This window comes from Oratosquilla oratoria, chromosome 41 (genome assembly GCF_046742065.1).
Source record: "Oratosquilla oratoria isolate Oo_2021 chromosome 41, ASM4674206v1, whole genome shotgun sequence".
Taxonomy (NCBI): Eukaryota; Metazoa; Arthropoda; class Malacostraca; order Stomatopoda; family Squillidae; genus Oratosquilla; species Oratosquilla oratoria.
The window spans coordinates 26,362,332-26,388,322 of NC_134817.1; the positions used below are offsets into that span (position 1 = coordinate 26,362,332).

The following is a 25,991-nucleotide window of genomic DNA, read 5'->3' on the forward strand; positions in this document are numbered from 1 at the left end:
CTGGACGGGATGGAAGAGGAGGAGGAGCCGATAGATTTAGCGTTTAAGGAGGTTTGAGAGGTGGAGGACGCAGTGCAGGGACCAAAAGTGGGATGTATGGTGGTATGTGGAAGGGGAGGGCACGTGTGGAGTGGGTGGAGTGAAGTGGAGTGGAGATATGAATATGCAGGACTTGAAGGAGTGAGAAAAGAGCGAGAGCGTGGCAGTTAGTGAAAATGATGGAGGGCATCAAGGTGGGTTGGGGGGGGAAGGGGGACGTATGTGGGTGTCCATATGGAGGGCGTGGAGCCAAAGGAGGCCGTGGAAAGTGGAGGAGGATGTGAACGTAAGGGGCGTGGAGGGAGGGCGGAGGGGCGTTGAGGTGGAGGGCGTGCGTTGCGTGAGGTGGGCGGCGCTGCGCGTGCGTCCTGGCGCATCGGCGGGGACTATATAGGCGGAGACATGGCGGCGGACCTTCAGGCTTCAAGTCTCCCGTGTCACGAACGAGCTCAGCCTTTCGCACACGCCCGCACGCCCGCTTGTCCAAACGCCCACCTTGCCCGCTCGCGCGCCCACCTTGCCCTCGCTCGAGTCACCGGGACTCGCCCTCATGAAGGCAGGTCGCCCCCTCGCCCCGGCCGGCGCCCTTGCCTCGGGCTTCCTGAAGGTAAGCAATCCACTTGGAGGAGGTAGTCTCGTGTTGTGGTTTGTGTCTGGTCACCGTTGATGTCATCACCCGTCGTTGCATGCCCCCAAGTTGTAGAAACATTGTTTGTTTGTGAAAAAAATCTCAGACGAGCCGTGTTGGTTCTTTCATGTTTAGTATGATGCACCCACCTCACTCCCTTCCCCCTACCAGCACCAATCCCTTCCGGCGCCAGCCATTTGCCTAGTCATGGCATCAAAAGAAAGGTTTCCATGGCACTGACATCCGTCGCCAGCACTGCAAATCACTCATACTGCTGAAGCTCTCTTTCAGCATTTAGTCTTTAAGCACACTTTGCCACCACCATTCCCCCGATAACACTCCACTACCTTATAATTACTATCAAGCCTAAAAGATACCTAACAAAACCAGTCAAGGGACATACTAAACGGATTTTCATTTTGTCATGCTAAAGCCCCTTTACTCATCCCCTGTTCGTTACTGACCTTTCACCCTGACACTATCACCACCGTAGATATAGCAACCACCAGCCACATCACTACTATCTATACCACTAGTACTTCTACCACGATCGCCACTACTACTAGTACCTCTACCACCATTCAGACTATCTACACATCACCTCTGTCTCCAACCCTGACACCGCCACTGCTTCTGGTGTCATTGTCATCCCTGGTGTCACTGTACCTTACTGCAAGTTGATTGTCGGCACCATCTCCCTAACATCATCACCTGCTCCAGCGCATCCTCTAGCCGTGACCATACCAACACCACTGGTGATTTCACCCTAAACGCAGCACCCTACCAGTCATCAGATCTGGTGTGACTTACCAAGACACCACCTAACTAGTCAACAATGCGTCACCAGATCTGGCGTGTAAAAGGACCACTCTACCAGTCAACTAGTTGTCAACGGCTCTGGTGTCGTGTCTTGATCAGGAAGAGTCTCCGTCTTGCATGCCAATCCACACTGAACTGCAAATTTTACACACCCTCACTTAGCACAATATCGACAGTCAAGCTACGTCAGACACTTGCAACTAATAGTGATCTCACTTTTCCGGTGGATGCAATCCTGGCAATGATTGCAGATGTGAAAGAAAACAAGTGAGCTTTGACAGTGATAGACAAATCTATCCGACAGAAAATCTGTCCGGAAGTGTGTGTGTGTGTGTTTGAAATGAAAGAAAAATAAGCGAACTGTTGTTAGTGAATGAAGAAGTAACTTAAGACAATTCGGACTGGTGTACATAAATGACTGCAGATTACGGATGGAACTAAATTTGCCTTAATGCAGCTTATTTTACGAGATGAAACTGTTTTAGTGCAGTTAAGACGTGCGTGTGCAGCTTCATGTCTCTTCGGTAGAGTGCGGTGTTGCGTGAATGTGCAACAAAGTGTGGAAGCGTAATCTGTCATTCACTGTAGCTCACTGGAGTTTATTTCGTGTGTACAATCACTTTCATAATCCAATCTTTGGGTGCATTGTCAGAGCGAGTGGACCTTTCTCAGAATGTAACGTTGCTTATCTGTGGAAGCGTAATTTGTCATTCCCTGTAACTCACTGGAGTTTATTTCGTGTGTACAATCACTTTCATAATCCAATCTTTGGGTGCATTGTCAGAGCGAGTGGACCTTTCTCAGAATGTAACGTTGCTTATGTGTCGGTTTGGATGTAATAAACGATTTATTTGAATGCACTTTTGAGCGATGATTTGTGAAGAACTGTTGATCTCTCCACGACAAGAGAGTCTGAAGCTTGGTCCATCAGCCATCGAAGACAAACTGAAAACTAGGACTGCAGTCAAGTCAATGACTAACCTTGTTATGAGAGAAGGTTAAATAACCGTATACATGAGAATGATAGGTGGTAACTGACATGGAACTGCCTAGTGTAGGCCTTATGGTCTTTGCATTCTCCTTCATTCTTATGTTCTCATGTTCTTATGTTAAACAGACGCTTATTCTGGATCAGTGTCCTTCAAGCTGATTTTTCATTGGTTGAAAGTCTACTGTAGCAAGTTGACTCCACGTCATGATGTACATTGCTCAACGGTGCAGTGGTACCGTTCTCGACCGTTAATTCAGCGATCAGAGTTCAAGTCCCGCCCTGGGCTGAAAAAAAAAATCAACAGCACTGCACTGCGAGCCGGCACTCCAACTCTGGTGTGCAAAGAGTTTGTATGTGCGTGTGCGTGTGTGTGTGTGTGTGTGTGTGTGTGTGTATGTGTGTGTAAAGTCACATTACACATAAATCGGGCCATATACGAGCTCTGAACCCTCATCTGGGAGCATTATTGCTGCCGATCACGAGTCTTCAGAACCTCGTACAAATCTTGTGGAGTCTCCTGGAATCCTTCAGAACCTCGTAGAAACATTGTGGAGTCTTTTGGATTCCTTCAAAACCTCTTACAAATCTTGCAGAGTTTCTTCAGAACCTCGTAGAAATATTGTGGAGTCTCCTGGAATCCTTCAAAACCTCGCGGAATGCAACTACCGTAAAACCTTGTCACCCAGTCACAAAAACCCTGGAGTCATGTAAGAACATGAAAATGAAGGAGACTGCAAGAGACCATAAGGTCTACACCTGGCAGTTCCGTGCACCTTACCACCTGCCATCCCTACCCATAAAGTTATCTAAATTTCTCTTAACCACTCTACTGGCCAACAAGGAGTCATCCATTAAAACACGACACTGCTCCACTCATTTCTAGGCTGATTGGAAACAGCCTTCCTTTGACCGGAGGACGTTTTCTTCTCAAAGAAAACGGTGACATACATTAGAGAAATTATGTCACGGTTGCCAGCACCGCGGACACAGGAAGTGGCCTGCAAATCCGCGGGGACAGCTGAAAGCATAACAGACTCCAAAGCACGGACGGAAAAGCACCTGCCACCAGGAGGATATTGGATTTTTTTTTTTTTTTTTTTTTTTGGGGGGGGGGGGGGGTAAATGTCACCTTGGCTGGGCCGAACGGCCCTATGGGACAGGCGCCAGAGGGCGAATACTCCTTTGTTCGACGTCCATATACTCCGAAGAAAGGGAAAATGTGTGTAATGTAAATGTATACAAATCCAATTACATACATGTACATATGTAATGTGTGTATGTGTATATATATATATATATATATATATACAAACCTATGGTTACATATTTATATATCTACATACACATATACATATATGCTGAACTTTTTCTTGGATTTCGGGGATTTAAGATCATATTATGCCCAAGTGACATCACGCACTGTCTCTACAAGGAATGGAGTCTCCAGCCATCCTGCTTTTGGCCTCCATACACTGAAGCCCTAGTATAAGCAGATATGTGTATCATATACAGTATAATATATATATATATATATATATATATATATATTTATATATATATACATGTGTGTGTGTGTGTGTGTGTGTGTGTGTGTGTGTGTGTGTGTGTGTGTGTGTGTGTGTGTATGTGTGTGCGTGTGTGTGTGTGTGTTTGCGCTTACATGCATTTTGATTTGTTTATGTATATACGTATGTATGCATCATGCATCCAGGCATGTATCTATGTATGCATGTGTATGTATCAATATGGGTTTCATATACCCAGCTATGATTAGCAAGTCTATCTAATCCCCCCCCTACAAAAAAAATGCATTCAAATAAGATAGAATGCGTGGGACTAGTTTCCTGGTCTCTTTTAAACTAAAACATTAGGATGAACATCTCTTCTCTTCTCACACTTTTCCTTTGAGACAATCTCTCCCTCTCCTCCCTCATTCCATCTCCCCCTTTTCCTCCACCTCTCCGCCCTCCTCCTCTTCCTCTTTCCACTCTTCCGCTTATCTCTTCCATTCTCATGCACTAGAATATCACATCATCCACTATTATCATCATCTTCTTCTGGTTCTATCACACTCTCCTTCGATATCCCCTTCGGTCTTCCTCTTCGTATCCTCCTTTCCACGCTTGCTTCATACATTCTTCTTCCAAATCTGTCTACGTTCGTTATCTTCACATACACACACCGGCCTACAAGGCTGTTAATCCCTTACTCTAGTCTATAAAAACCTTCTCTCCGCACTTTCCCTTTTTTTCCACTTGCTTTGTGTCACACACATTCCGCAGACTCCTTTGCTACCTCTACTACCATCTTCCACGGAACAGATCCCGATATCAAATTCTAACTCTACATACGACACACTAAACTATGCTCACTTTTGGCTGGAATTACATTTCTCTATCTCCTTCCAGAATCTATATCCTTGCCGCATCAGCAGTCCCTTGAGAGGCGCACAACTTCATTTCCTACTTCGCCCTTTTGCAATTTGCTACTCAAATAGCTTAAAGACAGAGAAACTCTAAAACTCACTTCCCGGTTTGAATTCCATATTCGCGTTTTACTACTGGAAATCACGATTCTCCATATATACACATGCGTGTATACTGCCTGGGAAAGAGTAGAATAGGTGTTGGGCGAAATTAATGGTGGGAAACAATTACACCTTAATCTAGCACGAGGCGTGTGCCAATGTGTGTGTGTGTGTGTGTGTGTGTGTGTGTGTGTGTGTGTGTGTGTGTGTGTGTGTGTGCGCGCGTGTGTAATAATAATAATAATAATAATAATAATAATAATAATTGGTTTATTGAGTTAACAGTGATAAAGCAATACACTAATAATACACAACTTGAGCTACTTTCAGGACTAGACTAAATTGCGTGTGTGTGTGTGTGTGTGTGTGTGTGTGTGTGTGTGTGTGTGTGTGTGTGTGTGTGTGTGTGTGTGTGTGTGTGTGTGTGTGTGTGTGTGTGTGTGTGTGTGTGTGTGTGTGTGTGTGTGTGTGTGTGTGTGGGTGGGTGTATCTGTGTAGGCTTACCTAATTGGAATATACAGGACGGGAGTGCTCACACGGTCCTGTCTCTCATTCTCCAATTATCATATCTCGTTTTAAATTCATATATGGTACCAGTTTGTGCTCCACCAACCCCTAGACTATTACGGGAATTTACGCATCCATATGGAAAACTATTTCTCACGTCCTTCAGACATTTATTCATTTAACTTTTTTATTTGTTTTGGCAGTTTGTGTCCTTAACCTGTCGATGCGCTCCTATCATAAATCAAGAAATCATCTCAGTAAATTTTGTCCAACTTTCTTCAGTGATCTGAACGCCGTAACCAAGTCCCCATTTTCTCTAGTCTCTCCTAGCACAATTAGTCTGCAATGTTGGCAATTATTTTGGTTGTTGCTCTTTGCATTCTTTTGATATTACTGTTGTTATATGTATTCTACCTGTCTTGCTTTTTTCAATGTGTGTGTGTGTGTGTGTGTGTGTGTGTGTGTGTGTGTGTGTGTGTGTGTGTGTGTGTGTGTGTGTGTGTGTGTGTGTGTGTGTGTGTGTGTGTGTGTGTGTGTGTGTGTGTGTGTGTGTGTGTGTGTGCGTGTGCAATGGGTCGACCGAACCTGTATTCGTAAATGCAAATTCTACCAAAATTTGTGGAAAAATGTCATAAAATTCATGGACTGTAAAAAACCCTGATCAATGCATTTTCTAACTTAATTTCGCTCACAAGCATATTCTTGATTATTTCAGTTACCCCTTCATGTTCATCTAGTATAATGGTATTTTCATTCGGTAATAATTTTCGCTTGTAGCATATTAAGCAACACAATACTAAAACATCCTTACCTAGGTACAAAGATACAAGTACCTTGCAACATCCTTATACACATATCTAAATCTTGCCTTCGCCTGCAATAGTCTCGAAAATAGTCATCTCTTCTCCACCACGAACTTATCTATCTCATCACTTGACAACAATGCCACTCTTTCGCTCCCTAGTCCCATCGTATCTCCTAACACCCAACCGACCTCGCTCCTGAACTCACCCTTCCCTTTCAATTTTGTTTCACTCAACGCTAACTCATTTATTTTTCATCTGAAAAAACATAACACCAGTTTCTTCCCTTGGACGTACTCCATCCGTTATAAATTCAAGCACATTTGATGACCCAATTGCTATTATTGGTTGGAGTCCCCCTACGAGACATTTTGCACAACGTGCGCGCGCACACACACACACACACACACTTGACCACCCTTTAGGGAAAGGGCCTTTCGGTGTGTGTGTGTGTGTGTGTGTGTGTGTGTGTGTGTGTGTGTGTGTGTGTGTGTGTGTACAGTATGTGCAAATTTGTCATTAACAGTGGAATAAGATAACACATTCTACACATACACACTCGAACACCCTTTTGGCTAAGGGCCTTTTGGTGTGTGTGTGTGTGTGTGTGTGTGTGTGTGTGTGTGTGTGTGTGTGTGTGTGTGTGTGTGCGTGCGTGCATGCGTGTGTGTGTAGAGTATGTGCAAAATTATCCTAAACAGTGGAGTAAAGTAACACACACACACACACACACACACACACACACACACACTCACACACACACACTACTCGGTGGCGCGGTTGGTTGAGTCTCCGACTGTTACTACGGCGGTCCGGGTTCGAATCCTGCCCAGGGCTGAAATAATTTCAGTATCGCTGCGCTTCGAGTCGTTACTCCAACTCTCGTGGGCGAGGAGTTGTGTGTATGTGTGCGTGTAAGGTCACACCATTGCCCATAGATCGGCCATACGAGCTCTGAGCTCTCTTCCGGGAGGGAAATAGCTGTCGATCACGAGTCCAACCCGTGATCCAAAGACCATGGTGAATCACACACACATACACACACTCGACCACCCTTTAGGGGAAGGGCGTTTTGGTGTGTGTGTGTGTGTGTGTGTGTGTGTGTGTGTGTGTGTGTGTGTGTGTGTGTGTGTGTGTGTGTGTGTGTGTGTGTGTGTGTGTGTACAGTATGTGCAAATTTTTCATAATAGTGGAGTAAGTTAACACATTCTGCCCTATTTTTCTGGTATTGAGAGTTTCCTCTTCCTCTCTATTTCTATCTGAAAATATCTATGACTTAGAACATGAGAGCGACAACTTGGATTTCCACTGTCTTGACATGGCTAATCCTGCCTACAGACAGCAAACTCATGGACAGCCACTAATAGCCATGATCCCATGGCTACCAATACTTGTGGCGAATGTTTCCTTTATTGTGGGTGGTCCTGGTGGGCAATTTCCACGAATACTTGAAGACGCGAGGATCTGAGCCATAACAATCGAACTTAAAATATCTTTATGCCCTGTTCACACCAGCGGTCTGAACGGCACGGTACCGCACAGTCAAGGAAAAACTACACGGTTGTGTGTGAACGCCTCCATTGGCTTATAATGTAATTGAACCGCGGCGGTTGAAACCACTAATGTGAACTAAATGACTCAAAGTTGAGGAGCCTACGCCAGAAGGCGCTAAGTAGCTATGGCCAAAGCCGTCAATTTTGCCCAATTATTCGCTCTAGGGAGTATTGGGGGGGGGGGGGCAAGTAACTGTCATTGCTGGGAATCGAGAAGTGCAGGATTCGAACCCACAACTAAGCGTGTGCGAGACCAGCACGCTTCTGATGACGCCACCAGTGCACGATAATTAACTAAAAGAAAAGCTTTATCATGCTCATGATTCGGTTTAACGTCATGAACTCCCCCTATCAGGGGCCTTGGACGGCACCCCTTACAGAGAACTTTGTAGCGTGCAATATAATGAGCCATGCACTTGGTTCAACTCGCCCGTGACAGGGTTCGAACCACCATCACGTCAACCCCCGTCACAAGCAGCGACGTTCTAGCCCGCTCAACCAGTGAACATCCATACTTAAGTGTACTTAAGTTCATACTTAAGTGCAAAATCGCCATATCAGCCATATTCTAAAACGTCTTAGTAAATCATAATAATCGATAAACACGTGTAACTAGTGAATCATTTTGCATTTTTTTTTCATATAAATGTTCTTATCAAGATATCGATAAGATAGGATATGCTACCAACCCTAGAAAATAAATACATAAATAAATTTATATATAAAATAATTTTTAAAAAAGGAATGAAAAGATATTGGGTGTTTTCAATTGTATATATGAAGTACAAATGTATATAACTTACCTGTATCTATTTTATGAAAAGTTTAGCTATAAGAATTTCAAATATACTAAAGGCAGACCGTAAACTTGATGTAGGATTTGTTAATTGATATTCCTAAAGTCAAACATGAATATTTCCTTTTTCCAAAATATATTTGTCAAAAATTATTTAATGCACTAAAACTATGACTATTTTTACCTTTTTAGAATTCAAAAATGCATGCGTGATAACAATTTACATATCTACAGAACTGTAATTTTATTCCAAAATATATATTCGTATTTTGAATGCTCCACAGCAAATTACAAAATGTTCCAATAATTTCACAGCTTTATATTTCGCATTCCAAAGATGTTGCATAATTTACATTCCGTGTAATTTGCAAATGTGTTCCAAAATATGGTCCTATGGGAGAAAGCAATCATAATACACGTTACAAGAAAATCCTGGACGCCCAACATCGTACACAGATGAATCTGATGAAGGGCGTATCACACTGGGCTATTTTTCCTCCGACATCCTACCTCCAACCTCCATTTGAATAACTAGAATATGACTTCGATTACAGAAATCTTGACTTCTCTAAGAACATTTCAACAGCATCGTATAGGTTTACAATATCATAGTTAATCATTCAGCTTTGCTATATATGGCAGAGATAATTGCATATTTGTAGATTTGAAAAATAAAATACAATAACCGAAGTCGTTTTCACTAAAACGATCTCTCAACCGTTAGCGCTGGTGAAACCCGTGGAAGCCCAGTATGATAGCCCCTTCACGAACACACCCAACACAAGACACCCGTATTCCTTTAGCCACTAACCATAGGCGACGTACAAACGAACACACACAGCCCAAGAATGAATGACCATTAGTGCAATCTATCGTGACATTACATTTGCTCTACAATTCTTAAAATACATTTGCAACTGGCAACAATTTGCACGGCAGGCAACTTAATAAGCTTTTGGCAAGAACGGGTGTTTTAACCCATTCAACTCCGATGACAAGATGTCTTGTCATTTGGTCAAATAAAACAAAAAATCATAAAACACCAAAATGTTTGATCAAACACCAGAAAAATATGACGTCAGTCCTCGCTTCGCTGCGAGCGAAGCGAGGATTGACGTCATATTTTTCTGGTGTTTGATCAAACATTTTGGTGTTTTATGATTTTTTGTTTTATTTGACCAAATGACAAGACATCTTGTCATCGGAGTTGAATGGGTTAACGCGGATAGCTTCATGTAAATCCTTGCGTCAGGACAGGTACACCAACCTCTAATTGTGCTACTTTTGAGCTAGGTTGGTATTTGCCCTTCGCAACAGAAGACGACCACTCCTGATCGAAATTAAATTATATTTATGTCTATTAATAACCACTAGAGGTTGTGTGTGCGAAGGTGACTGATAAAAGTAACCTCACAGTTACATATACTGATTTCAGCCTCCAATTCCAAGTCTCCTGCCCACCCTCCTAAGCCACGACTTCACGCAATAAATATCCCTGAGAACAGCTCGGTGACAATAGCCCTCTTTTATATACTTTTTTCTTTCATTTTCATACAGACATCTCTTCCCCTCCTACAACTACCGATCTCGCGCGAACGAGTGATCTGTCCTAGGTAGTCCATAGTACGTACCTCGCCTTGAATAGTCTGTTACAGTGTAGGCAGAACTGCCTAGGAAGAACGAGGCTGAGAAGAGGTACTGCCTCTGCCTCTTCTCCTCTGCTGTTTCTGCTGTTCTTCGTCCATACGCCTAGTTTCGTAGCCTGAGACCCCGGTGGTCACTGAGGCGCGCCAGGTAGGGCGGTTTTGTGCACCTTCCTGCCAGGACTCGATGCAAATGTTGCAGCGCTATTGTACTAAATAATGCCGTCTACCGTGGACGCAGCTTGGTTGGACCTCCGCCGCTCCTTGACCTCGCAAGCAGTTACACTTCCGGAGCCTCCACACATGTTCTTTTCTTCTCCCTCTCTCTCTCTCTTGACATTTCGAAGAGCGGCAACAATTTCAAAACAAAATACGAAAATAAAATACCCGTAAAGAATCTCTCCAGAAAGGAAAGAGCTAAGAGTCTAAACGGTGTAGAGTTTTGTCTTCTTAAAGGGATTGGGTTTTAATAATGGGATTGGATAGTTCTTAATGGGCTTAGATCCTTTTTAACGGTGTTTGATTCCTCTTAATGAGATTGGATTCCTCTTAAAGGAGGGATCCAACCCCTTTAAGATTTATCCAACCTCATTACAAAGGATCCGAACCCCATAAAAAAGGAAGGCTTCATGGGGAAGAAAGTTCCGGAACCTCCATCCGGAAGGAAAGTTAAGATCATACTAGTTGACTATAATAGTGAAAAGTAATTCTTCAGGAAAAGAGTGATGTGTTCCAGAAAAGCTAGTGCTGTTTGGTGTCCTCTGAATGGGAGGCACACAGTTGCCAAATTCTGAATAGTATCATCCACGAAAACAACAGTAAAAATAAATAAATAAATAAAGATGTATTACAGCCGCGTACAGTAAGAAGTTGATGTTCTTCAGTAAAAGAAACGTTAAGAAGGCTGAAGGCTTTCGACTCTATCTTGCTTAGGTGAGTTACCCCAAACGTGAAGAACGTACTCCATACAAGTGCAAAAGATTCCCCTATAGTAGAGTCTAAGACTGAGCTGGAATTAGAACATTTTGAAGGAGGTACAGAATATCCAATTTCATTGAAGTTGTTCTAGTAACAGTTTAGATACGAAATTTCTGGTTGTGTTTACTAAGAACATAAGAATGGAGGAGATTGCAAGAGACTATAGGGCTTACATAAGGCAGTCCCATATCCCTTACTACCTTTCATCACTACCCATTAACTTATTTATTCTTCTTTTAAAAATACCAATCGTTTCAGCACTCACAATATGGTTACTAAGTCTATTTCATTGTTTTATCACTGTTGGTAAACCGGTTTTTTCTATTTCCTTCTTAAACCTGCAATTGTCGAATCAAAAACCATTACTAAGATTCCTGCCCTACTAATAAAGGGTAGTTCAAGAATAATTAGTTTGCGTTTACACCAGACGAATCAGTTGACTCGATTCGCCTGGTGTAACCGGTTACATTAAAACTAGTGTGGCGAATCAACACGATTCATGAATCGTCTTGATTCTTCGTGTATTGAATAGATTCGATTCTCTTAGTGTAAAAGCAGGGGTGTCAAAAGTTCCGTGGCATATAACAACATGGGATAGCTCTGCGGAAGCCTGTTGAATGAACAGATGAAGAAACTGAGTTTCTGTGGCGTGAACGGGAGTATATTTTTTAACCCAACCAGAAAACTGGACAAATTTAGATTTAACAAGGATATAGGCAAGAATTGTTTTACGAATACAGTGCTTAACGAATGGAATAGACTTAGTAACCATGTAGTGAGCGCTGAAACAACTGCCTGTTTTATGAGAAAAGATAATTTGATGGATGGGGATGAAAGGTGGTAGGCTAAGGGACATTGAATTGTCTAGTGAAGGTCGTATGATGTCTTGCACTCTTCTCCATTCTTATCTTCTTATGTTATGTAAATGATGGAAGTCACATGTCAGGTTTTCTGCAGCGATCCTTCTAGGAGTGTACCCCGCTTGAGAAGGACGTCTGGTGTATGATATGATAAAATGCCAAGATGCGTCACCAGCATACGACTGCGTAGAATAGATGTGGTCCTGTAGGTCATTTACGAATAGGACGAAAAGAGAAGGTGACAGGACAGATCCCTGTGGGACGCCAAAGGATGCCAAAAGTTGTAGGGAGAAAAACAATGACCATCTATAACAGCCAGAAAGAAAATAAGAACTTTTGGTGAGGAACAGATAGTATACGAAAGTAATTTAGAAATAAAATATGTGCCATACTCTAACGAAAGTATGTAAAGTGCCACTGCCTTTAGTTTCAGTACTTATCTCTGCCATGTTTCTGATATCTCGTGCAACAAAAACATCACTGTTTACTGACTGCTATGGTAGGCGAATGTTTCTACATTTCTCGCTGAAATTAGTAATATCAACAATAGAATAAGAATTAAGAAGCTAGCCAATCTGCTGTTTACATTCATCTGTCACAAACGCCTGCAGCGGCGACATCTTAACGAAAGGCAAGGTGAAATCCATCTCGACCCGGTAGAAGACAAACAACGAATTATTCAAGCCAGAACCCAACGACCATCGACAGTGAAAAGGGAGGCATGAGGATAAACATCCTTCAAACATTTGTTCAACTGAAACATTTCTAGAATTGTGAAACAAAATTAATTACAAAAAAAAACAATAGGTACCATAATCATTATCATTTTGGGGTAACGATCACAATATAAAAAATAAGGTTGGAAGGCATGGCAATGTGTTTACGTTGTGTCGTCTGCATCAACGCCACCAAATCGGTTATGCCAGAAAACGGATAAATACACACGGCTTCCTAATGGTACACGCGAAATATAATTATTCATATAAAAAAACACTTGTATTTAAGTTATCTAGCTGTAAACTATCGTGAATATACCCACAATGGATATTTGCTTCGCCAGTCGTTTTCAATATGGTTCCTAAAACCAAGTAGACATATTTTTTCTTTCAACATGTCCTTGACAACGCTTAGCCTTAAGGTACTTATGCTATCGATATAACTGGATAAATTGTAGAACCCCCTCCCCCCCGACACACACGCTTGGGGTGGAGATTGTACAATTTAGTGTTGCTGGAGTGGGCATTCTATAGTTGATTATGGCTCGCGATATAACCTGACTAAACTAACCTAACCTGACCTACTAACATTCTACAGCTGATTATGGTTCGTGATACATAACACACTATAACCTACCCTGACCTAACCAAGCCTATATTATTCTACAATTGGGTGTAGTTTGGATCTACAGTTGATCAATGTGGGGGGGGGGATTCTACAGTTGACCCATATTAATTAAAATGTTAGAAAATTGTATACAATTAATTTCACCATTAAATATGTATTGCGTAATTTACTATTCTGATTAGATTAACCAACGTAACATCTCGTGGTAACCTACAAAATATTCCAACAATTTTCCCGCGCGACAGTATTTGCATATTGAAAAAAACTATGAAACGTCGTGTTATTTTACATTCCGTTTCATTTGCAAACGAACTTTAATTAAAATATTAATCCCCCTGTATCATAGTTGACAGTAAAGTGTTGACATTTCTATGAACTGAAAATTTCTTAAAGATATGAAAAATGTAAATTGGTTGTAAGCACACGTGGCATTTGGAATATCAGGTACAAAATAAAAAAATATATATTAAGAAAATAAATAGGTTACATGAAATGCATCATTAACAACATGAAATAACACTTACCACAGGAGCTCTTGGCCTTGTGTTAGATGCGATGATAGCTAAAAGTGTATAATTCTATTGTAAAGGTTATTTATAAGATACTACTCATCAATTTCGACTTCAAGTTTGAGAATCAACATTTTTCTAAGGACGTTGTTTTCAATAACAAACTGACGAAAATAAACGAAAAACAAATTTTATGATAATTAGTTTCTTGTTTTTATTATTACTAATAAACTTTCAAGAATTTTTTTTCTAATAGAAGATCGTAGGAAACGGATGACAATATTACTTTCCTAACCGATAAAATCTATTACATCATTAGCAATTTATTTTCGATTGGCAAATCAGTTGTTTTATCTTAAATCTTATTATAGCGTAAATCATCTTATACAAAAATTTATGGAAACAAAAATAATTGTATTGTCTTATGCTCACAAGAACGCGCCAATTTTGTCGTCTCGCCCTACCACTCAAACGGTGAAGATGTTTAGTTATGACTGTAGGTTAGGTTAGTCTAGATAATGTTAGGTCACATGAGGTTAGATAATCAATCTAATATAAAATTAATAATTTCAATTGAAAATTATTTATTTATTAAAACGTTACGAGTAGAACAAAGACTACATTGGGGAACGTCTGGTACCCTATATTCACATGTGAAGCGGCATTTGCATACTATTGCCATTACCAGGTCATATTTACATGCACTGCAGGTAACGGTTGTATATTTATATAGTTTCGCACAAGTTTACTGCGGAAATGGTTGCACCATAGCTTGTATGCTATATATATATATATATATATATATATATATATATATATATATATATATATATATATATATATATAAAACATACAGTATTTCATGTAAATGTTGTATGAGCATATGGAGATTCAAGATAGCTTACGCCACCAATCTCAAAGAAAAATAAAAGACGAAGCTTAAAAATGGTTATGACAAGCTAAACATTGAACCACGTTATACCTTGTCCCCCATACAAGGCTGGGGATAAGTCAAATCATAAACCTAAAATATGATATACAAAATTCCTTGCCAGTGTATAGTAACTAGTGTTTGTGTTGTTTTGCTTCACTTACCGTTACTTCGTCCAAGGCGTTTGAGAATCCGTTCATGCTGCATCCTAGATTTAAAAATTAAATGAATAAACAAACTACAAGAAAACGCCACATTTTTCCATTTTAGTTATCCCGTATACACGGTACAATAATCTCACTCCACATTTTCATCACCTCAAAATCACAAACGAAACATTTAGATGGTCTGATGCGCCAACACATCTATTAATACCCACTGAAACTCCAATGCACTCAGGTAAACACATGGTGACAGCAACTCAAATAGCCACTGCTTCTTCGATGGTGACCACTCGACGCAGGGCAGGGCTACATACAGTAACTAGTTGTCTCGGGCTCGATAGAAAACACGGAACCAGAAATTGGTTGTCATTTGTACAACGATTGGATGGATGACAGCTCTGATTCCTTGAACGTTTGTTAACTGAAGTTACCAGATATATTTTTGCTAAAAGCGGAAAGACACACACACACACACACACACACACACACACACACACACACACACACACACACACAAACACATATATATATATATATATATATATATATATATATATATATATACATTATGTGTGTGTGTATGTATATAATTTTCTTCTTTTTCATAAAATGGAAAACGTTGATGTGGTCGATAAAATGAAAATCTCTGTACCTATGTATTGGGGACAATTCAGTGTATGTTGTAGTATATATATATATATATATATATATATATATATATATATATAATATATATATATATATATATATATATATATATATATATATATATATAATAGGTTTCTTCCCCTTAAAAGGAAGGTCCAGCTAAGGCATACACCCACCCCCACCCAGTCCACTCCCATCCGTCACCCATTTCCTTCTCATCTCCATGTGGATGAAGGGTCATCATTGTCCCCTGCCCACTGCCGAAGACAAGCAATGCATATCTTGCGAATATCATGCACTTTATCACTACATCAACGTGATGGCAATAATGTTCGTTACGAATACAGCACGAGTTGCCAATTACTGAAATATTGTAGTAAATTTGTACATATTTATACCAATCAACTTTAAAAACATATATATTTTAGTAACCTTTAAGGAACGAAAGAAACGTAAAAATGTTGAACATTTAAGAAACAGGTGGCATCTTTATAAAATAAAAAGAAAGAAAAAGAAGGACTGGTCATCTTATTCTTGACGTCGTCGACAGTGTTTGAATGATTTCCTCTGCCGAATATCAAACGATGTAGGTCAGTTGAATGGAATTCAAAACTACTGCGGCGACCCATTTTACCAAAATTCATGAGACTAATAACAGAATGTTTCGTTCGGCTGATAGGGCGGCAGTTTACTTAAGAACTATAAATATTTTGCATTTCTAGAATGCTCACGATTATCCCATTCAGTTCAAAGATCACGGAAGAGTCGCGGTCCATTATGACTCCGTTCAAGGAAGGTCCGTGAGAGGGGGCGAGAGTTCACATCCCATTGTCATCTAATCAAAATAGACAATATGAGGAGCCTACGCCAGGAGGCGATGAGTTGCTGCAACCAAATCCATCACCTTTGCCCTATGGTCTAGGGATGCTGGGACAAGTAACAATCACTGTTGGGAATCACAAGGGTTCGGGATTCGAACCCACAATTAAGCGAATGTGAGACCAGCACGCTTAGTTGTTCAACAAGGTCCCGATAAAACGGTGGGTCGGGGTCCATCTGAACTCCATGCAAGGCAGGGGGCGGATTGCTGTGCATTAGTTCGGTAAGTGTACATGGAGCTGCAATTTTTAATTTGGAGTGCTGAATTTACCCGGAAAGGCTTCTATTATGTGAAACATACTTTGAATACTGCAACACCAAGAAAGTGCCTCAAGTAAAACCAAACAATGTTTGCATTCGCAGCCATGCGAAAAATTAAATAACTATTTTTCCTAAAAGACTACTTTAATGGTTAGATATTCTTTAATAACCCACCACGTCCCTTTTTGCGCGTTTTAGGATGAAATATGACAAAATTCTGGCAAATAGACAGCAATAAAAATCACACCGCTGGGTTCGTGTTTTATCACCCTCGTCGTTTCGGTGTTTGACTATGTGGGGCTGTGATCTTTATTTTTTTCTTTTTCTTTTTCCCTTCCCCTTTCCCGATTTTACTGCACTAGAGCTATTGATGGTTTTTATAAACTCATTTATTTTTGCGTACATAACAAGATTAATATTTACGTACCGTTTTTCCTTAGCCTTTGTGGTAATGTAGTACTAGTGCCTGGTTGTCATAAGATGCCAGACGACTGTCAAGAACGACATGCTGTGATAGAAAAAATAAATTATATAACTTACGTGATCCTAATGTAATTAAATTAGTTATATGTTTGTTAAAATACCATATTTCATTGTAAGTAAAAATGTAAAATAAGTGCCGAATAAGTATATGACAATCATGATCATTCAGTTTCCCATATGCTGACAGAAACTTCGAGAGAAAGAAAACGATTACTTTCGCACGAGACGGAATGTCGACGGCGACGACGACAAGAATTAATTGATCAAATATCACAATTTACTTTGATCCTCGTGTTTTTTGTATATCTATGAACACAAAACTATCTTGTTTCAAGATACCCTGGAGTTTTGACTGATCGCGCTCAAGGAAATATCTTCCATGTCAACATTACAGTGCATGGAAAATAAATCTACACATATAGTCTACGTGACCATAGACAAAAATAAATGCATAAATATATTACATACATAACGTATAAGCATGTATTTTTTACAATATTTCAAAATTAGTCTATAAATGGACGGACACTGTATGGCAAATTATCAACACATCTGGAGTGGAATGTCTTGGCGGTTGTGACTTTTTTCACACATCTTTTTCTCAACGTAGAGCTTTTGTACATACTTATAGTACATTTTTTCTTGTATAATTTCTTCTCAATGGGCATTTAAACGATCTTGCATAGTAACGATAATAAGACTAATACTCATTTGTATATACGACATTCATTACATATTTGAAATTATCAAAAGACCTCGGGAAAAGATTAATACTATAACAATTTAAACGAGTGTAAAGAAATGTATCAAATATCATCAATGCAGGAACTACGAGTCAAATGTGGTCGAAATTAAGAATGATAAATTTACGAGTGTATGAGATTATACAATTCCCTACCCTGATATTATACAAGCTATCAAAAATAATATTTAGAATATGTATTATGATAAAGATAGATATGAAACTGAAAGGGGCAGTGGTCGAGGAAGCCTTTACATTGATAAACTGTTGAAACCATATGAAATTGAAGTTAAGTCAAGTCAAAATTGACAAAATCGGACGCAACTACTCGGCGCTTAAAATGTTGCTATACAGGTGTCACTGTTTTTACCCAGATTTGCTACGAAGAGTTTATTTTTCGTGTCGCTTGCGAAACGAAGCGTGCCAAGAATTTTTACATTGTGACAGCCAGGTTTTTCATAAAAGCAGTAAATTGAATTCATTTCAAGGTAGGTGAATGAATAAGTCTCTTAATATATAAAAACATGAAAACGTGAATATGATTGAGCCTAAAACACACTTGTAGACCTATACAAATTAATACAGCCATGACGATAAATATATTAATCTGGCAAACAGATAAGAATGAAGTAATATTGCGACATTATTCTTATTTTCTTCGTCATATGTGCCATAGAACCAGTTTTGGACAATTTATAGTTTCACCCAACCAACGATTTTCTGATGTGGCTTATATGTTTCTGGTGAGATATGTTGTATATCGATTGATGGTGTACATCATTTCCGTCGCAAATGCGTAGTTTTCAAGTAATGAATATTTCAACTTATGCCTTCATCTCCACCCGAAATGCTTATATCCCCAACGATCTTGGGGGACCTGTAAATCGGGGTTTTTGGGTGGGGGATTATTAAATCGACTAACGTTCGTTGCAAAACAGTTCGAAAATCAAGAAAACCACATAGAAAATATATGAAAATATATAAATTGCACCTTTAACGGCGGCAACTAGCGTTACTGTTATTGTTGAGCAGCGTTGCCACATTTATGATTTATCCGCTACATTTGAGCCGTTTCTGTTATTGTTGAGCAGCTCTGCCACTTTTATGAGTTATCCGGTACATTTAGCGAATGCTATTATTGTGGTTTTTAATATACGGAAAATGTGGTTACGATTTAGTTTATTAGCTAATAGTTATAATAAATAAACACACATTTATGCTAATAGTTGTACTTTAAAGAGAGCTTAAGTTACGTTACTAAGAGTGCTGTGGTGGGGATTGGAGGGGTCTGGGGGGGCAAAGCCCCCAGCTAGGTTAGGTTAAGGTTAGGTTTGGTTAGGTTGAGGTTAGGCTAGGCTAGGTTGAGGTTAGGTTTTGTTAGGTTAGGCAAAGCCCCCAACTAGGTTAGGTTGAGGTTTGGTTAGGTTTGATTAGGTTGAGGTTAGGTTTGATTAGGTTGAGGTTAGGTTTGGTTAGGTTAGATTGAGGTTAGGTTAGGTTAGTTGTACACAAAATCGCAACTCTCGGTCCTCTCGAAGCTTCATGAATTTATTCCCTAATTTAAGGTTAGCAACTCTTGCGCGGGCGGAGTGGGCTTCGCTAAATGTAGCGGATAAAGCGAGAAATTTTGCGAATCGTTGGTAACGCTGCTCAACAATAACATAGCTACGCTCGCGTCAGCCGCCGCCACTGCCGACCTCAAAGGTGTAATTTATGTATTTTCATATATTTTTTAATGTGTTCTTATTGTTTTTAGACCTGTTTTGCAACGCGCATTACTCGATTTAATGCCCCCCACAAAAAAAACCCAATTTCCACAGGTCCCCCAAGATCGTTGGGGAGGAGATGTAGGCATAAGTTGAAATATTCATTACTTGAAAACTATACATTTCCGACGGAAATGATGTAGACCTACAATCAATACACAACATATCTCACCAGAAACACATAAGCCACATCAGAAAATCGTTGGTTGGGTGAGACTATAAATTGACCCATGTTTTTCAATTCAGGAATAAAAATTGCGAAAGTATTGCATTTCAAAGTAAATGGAAGTGATAGCAGTTCTGTAAATTATGACATAAATCGCTACCATTTTTCAAGTCGGAGGCTTGTAATCAACTAAAGTTATACAGAAAAAATAGTCACCACATTAAAATATATCGGATGATATATATTTCCTTAGTAAAGACTAATAATAGCCGAAAAAAGTGAAGTCAACGGACTGAGTGGGTCTCGAAGAACGGTTTAAACCGAGTAACCGACAAATGGATATCATAGTGTATGTAAGAAATGACGCCATTCCGCTAGATGGGGTTTAACGGTTCGTCGTGATGTGTGAACGTGTGAACGGGGTATTTGGTTGTCGAACCGCGTTCGACGAACCGTTAGAACGTGTAAACCCCCACTTACAATTCAAAATAACCAACCGATTCTGCCAATTGAGCATAACTACATATTTGCAGAAACCACTGGGGAAATTAGATAAATGGTGGCCGAAAGTTTTCGTCTATTTAAGACATCTTCAAAGGGAGTACCTATTTAAGACATCTTCAAAGGGAGTACCTATTTAAGACATTTTCATAGGTAGTACCTTTGATGATGCCTTGAAGAGACAAAAACATTCGATCATCATTTATTTAATTTTCGCAGTAGTTTCTGCAAATATCCTTGATCACGTGTTTTTGTGGTCTGCAATATATAAATAAGTCAGAATAATCAGAATAAAAATGCTATAGATAGAATAGAAATGTTGTGTGATCGTTTATGTTATATATAGTATTTACTTAATCGTACATTTTTTTCATTTTTTTCTTTTCAATCACTTCCGTTTGATGTACGCAGTAGGACTTTTGTTTACATGGGCTCCATGTTATCAAGGTGTCACTCACACAAAATTGAATATGTGTAGACGAAAAACATCAATCTTATTTTCAAAAGTTTAGGTTGTGTTTTTCCTCTACCCATAATGCATCTGTGATATCTAAAATGTTAGTATATATTTATATTATTTTTGTACATAAGTGGAAATGTGATGCATTATTTTAAAGTTGTTTATTAATTTGCATTTTAAAAGTTCTCAATTGATGAAAACACCGCCATGACCTCATGCCGCAAGACCCGTCTTGAGACATTCAAAACACATTTTCAAGTTACAAAAGAAAATAAAACTATCAATCGGTAATTTGCAAAGCCCTGTGACTTGATTGGGACATTCAAATTACAACACCAACTAATTATGTTTTGAAATTTGTGTGTGCATATATATATATATATATATATATATTATATATATATATATATATATGTGTGTGTGTGTGTGTGTGTGTGTGTGTGTGTGTGTGTGTGTATTCACTTGGTCTTTGGATCACGTGTTGGACTCGTGATCGACAGCTATTTCCCTCCTGGAAGAGAGCTCAGAGCTCGTAGGTCCGATCTGTGTGTGTGTGTGTGTGTGTGCACATAAAGACTACAATATGTTTATTTGAAATTTCCACATAGTATAACTTATTAGCCTGCCCCCCCCCAAAAAAAAAAAATCCCCATTCTTCATATGCAAACACAGCTGCCGAATTACAGATGTGATGCATTTCTTCGGTTCAAACTAGCAAATCTTGCTTTAGGGTTCTTGATGTATTCAACAACTTTGGGAATATTCTGAACTTCGAGGATTTGCAGATAAGATGTATATTAAAAGACGACTGAACATACTCGAAATGTAATGAAATTATGTCAAAATATCTTTAACCTATCTTCATTAAAATTGACAAATCTGATGAAAATATCAAAATGATCATTTATCAAAAATGTCTGATAGTTTTATTCAATTATGTTGATAGAAAACGTGAACATGAATAACTTGCTAGACGCGCTGCCAGATGCAAGATGTTTGTAGAATTCCCATGGTTGAGAATATCATTCATAAATATAGATTTTTCCCCGTTCGTAACAAGCCCACATGTGTTGTCCTTTAATAATTTAATATCCAAAAGACTGTAATTATAGAGAATATATAAAGATATGTTTCAAAGAACCGAGTGTAGAAATTGTGTAGATTTTTTTTTAGGGAGTAACAATTTCTTCCCAATTAAACGGACTTCGTTTCTCAGTAGGCGTGTTGGTCTCTCTCCCGTTCTCCACATCTATCCCATCTGATCTTTTGTGCGGATTTGTTATTCTGTTCTTCTTTACTTTGTTCATGTGTTCTGACGCTTTTCTCTTCTCCACAGGTAAGCGTCATTCTCTCCCAGGAACACTGGAGAACACGTAGGTAGGTCACTTCAATGCTGCAAGGGAGTACTGCGAGATTCTCCTGAAGGTACAGTATATATAAGCAAGTCCACCTTCCCGTTCCTCAAGCCCCGAAATTCTGTTGCTGATGTCTCTCTGACCGAGCAGTCCCGTCTCCCTGAAGAACGTCATAGATGGAACGGGTTTTCCCCTCAAATTCCTTATAGAGTGTATACTGTGTTGTCGACGTGCGTAATTGCGTGCAACATACAGTCTTCCATGACGTGTTGTAATGTATAGGTTGAAGTGTCACAGTCTAGAGTTCAGACAGTTATCCGTGATGCGGTCATCTAGCCTGTTCTGGTAACCTGGAAGGGTTGGATGGTGGCCATAAGTCTAGCCAAGTGGACTCTATCCTCTCGGGGGGACAGAACGCCTCTTCTGGATGCCGCCAGGCGATTTTATTCAGCAGAGGAAACGCGCCCCTCCCCTGTCCCAAAATCGTCGTCATGTTGAGTAGAATATGCAAAATAAGTTGAGTTACACTTTGGCATGCCTGCAGGAGTGAATAGAAAATATAGTTGAGATGAATATGTAAATTGAGTACATAGTTCTTTGGGTCTATACAAGAAAGGGGATAGCCAAAGGACTAGACAAATGTAGTTATAGCAATTTGGTAGGGAATTCAGCAGTTACATTGGGTTACACTCTGTCGGCTGAAGACCTTTTGGTCCATTATAAGGCCAGACAAAGGAAAATGATCAAAGATTAAAACAAGTGACTAAAGGAGTAGATATTAAAAAGTCGATAGACATTGCATCATACTGTTTGTGTGTTTACCCAACAAGTTCTTGAATCTTATGACTCTTGGTACAGAAAAGTGTACATTCATTATTCTAGGGGGGTAAGTTAGAGGAGTTTGTAGTAAGCTCTCATAGACTGACTTCATGAAATATCGTCACCTCCGGTTGGTTTGTGTGTGTGTGTGTGTGTGTTTTGCTGTGCTGTAAACGAAACTTTCAAATCTTCTCGGTCCACAACATGATGGACGGCGCAGCTTCCTTTGTGAAGTTGGGACGAGCGAAGTAGAGTTTCAATTTATTGTACACGTCTGTTCATTGCCGCCCTAGTTGAACCCAGTCTCTCTCTCTCTCTCTCTCTCTCTCTCTCTCTCTCTCTCTCTCTCTCTCTCTCCCTTCACTTTCTCTCCTCTCTCTCTCTCTCTCTCTCCTTTCTCTCTCTCTCCTTCCCGCTCTCCTCCACGTTCTCCTTACTCTCTCCCTCTCTCTCTTTCCCTCTCTCTCCTTCCATCTCTCTCTCCTTCCATCTTTCTTTCCTTCCCTCTCTCTCTCCTCTCTCTCCTTCTCTCCTCCTCTTCCCTCTCTCTTTCCTTCCCCCTCTCTCCTTCCTTCTATCTCTCCTTCCTTCTCTCTCTCCTTCCCTTTCGCTCTCCTTCCCCTTCTCCCTCCTTCCGTCGCTCTCTCCTTCCCTCTCTCTCTCCTTCCTTCTCCCTTAGTTTCTCTCTATCTCCCCATCTCCTTTCTCTCCCTTTTTCCCTCCCCCCTCTCTCTCTCTCCTTCCCTATTTCTCTCTTCTTTCCTCTGTCTCTCTCCTTCCCTCTCTCTCACACCCCACTTCGCCCCCCCCTCTCTCTCTCTCTCTCTCTCTCTCTCTCTCTCTCTCTCTCTCTCTCTCTCTCTCTCTGTCTGTCTGTCTGTCTGTCTCTCTCTCCTCCCTCCCCCCCTCTCTCTCTCTCTATCTATCTATCTTCCATGCCTCTCCCTCCATTTTCCTCCCTTTTTCTTTCTGTTAACGTACCTATGTAGCCTCCCTCGTAGTCCTTATTAGTAAAGGAATGTATATCCTTTTGTTTACAACCCAGTATCTTATACATAATATACGTCATGTTGCCATACAGAAATGTGACATGGCCCACGGCTGATACTCACTGATTTAGCTCATGAAGGAGTAACGATTTCTCAACTGAATAGAATACTTTAGCGTTAGCAAAAATAGTATTCCAAAGTGCGACGACGATGGACTGCTCTTAGTTGGATTTATTATGGTCATTGGGCTCTTCTTACTTGTCTGTGTTCCTGGGCACGTCGTCATGCACATCTCTTCTTGGTGTCTTCACGATGAGATAGAGTATCCTGTGTATGCCACAGCAGGCTGGCCCGTGCTTGACAGCCTATTTATGCGTCAAGATGACGTCACGAGTTGCGTTCCGTCCTCCGTGGCCACTGTTCGTCATAATGCGTCAGATTCTGACTCACAGAGCTCAGCTTGGTTATGCTGGCGTCACTGTTCAGTAGATGTTATGGTATGCCTGTGCTCGTCGTGTTCTGTTATTAAATGATTAGGAGCTGTCACGTGGTTTTACATGTACATTAGGCCAGGGGTGGGTAACCTTTGGCACGCGTGCAAAACATGGCACACTAAAAAATAATTCCAGCACGCGAAACCCAGAGCTCACCTTAAAAGAGAAAAAAAAAAATCAATTTTTTTGTATGATAATTGATAACCGCATGCTGCGCTGGCCGGCGGATTGGAGCCCTTATAGGAGGTGAAGACGAGGGTGGGGGGGCGTGCCTATCATTTGCTCCGTTGGCACGTGAGAAAATTTTGCGTCAAAGATTTGGCTGATTTTGGCACCCACACATTAAAAGTTTATCCACTCCTGCACTAGACTATTTGAAAAAAAAAAACACAAACACAAACACAACTGTAGGAGTTGACAGTGTTCATAATGAATAGTAGCAACCCCCGCAGAACAAAATAATGATCTTAGATACATGAACTTTTCCCGTGGATTTGGTGTGATCACCTGGGATCTACCATTCTCGTGTGGAATACAACCTGTAAGTACATACAGCTATTACATGGTCCACTAACACACAAAGGGAGGGGGAGGTTACCAACAGAGTGGTTAACGAGTGGAATAGACTTAATGACCATGTAGTGAGCGCTGAAAATATTGGTTGTTTTAAGAGAAGGTTAAATAACTTTATGGATGGGGATGATAGGTGGTAATGAACATGGAACTTACTATTGTAGGCCTTATGGTCTCTTGCAGTCTCCGTCATTCCTGTTTTTATGATCTTGTGCTCACATAGCATGCAGCTTAAAGAGTCCATCTCCTCCTTCCGTTTCCTTTGATCCTTCAGAAGTAGGCTCACTAAAGAACGGCCCCCATGAGATAACGTAGCCTGGGGTCAACAGCACTTGGCTGAAGAAGCAAGCAGCTTCATACCCTCTCTCAAGTAGCCGTAGCGCCCCCACCCCAGACTTGCTGGTTTAGGAGAGAGTGGATTTGACTGCTCCAGGTAAGCCCCGTCCCAAGGACTTTTCAGTTCTAATAACAGTAGAGTCAGAGATTGGGACACTAGATTCAAAAGAAAGGTCTGTGGGGGCAAGGTTTGTCATTTCAGGTCAGGTAAGCATTCAAGAACTTATACATGTAACCCATCGGTATGTGTTCCTTATCGCTTTCCTCGTGCACTGTTAATCGTCTTGATGTCTTTCTCCCATTCCAAAACCTAAGGTCCACGTCCCAGCTGCAAAGAATCGTTTGATGTTGGCCGGAACAAGGTGTGTCAGGGTCGGATGGTTTAAGTGGACTCAGCAAACCCGTGGGCTAAGGGTGGGCAACCTTT

The 25,991-nt window shown here is 40.4% G+C and overlaps 1 protein-coding gene across 1 annotated transcript in view; it reads left to right on the forward strand.

Moving 5' to 3' along the window:
- Positions 1-472: 472 nt before the first annotated feature.
- The window catches only part of LOC143021059 (uncharacterized), a 154,443-nt gene continuing 128,924 nt past the window's right edge, over positions 473-25,991 (forward strand). Inside the window, exon 1 of the mRNA XM_076178274.1 lies at positions 473-646. Coding sequence (XP_076034389.1) covers positions 590-646 — 57 coding nt within the window. The 5' untranslated portion in view covers positions 473-589. The remainder of the gene's footprint in view (positions 647-25,991) is intronic.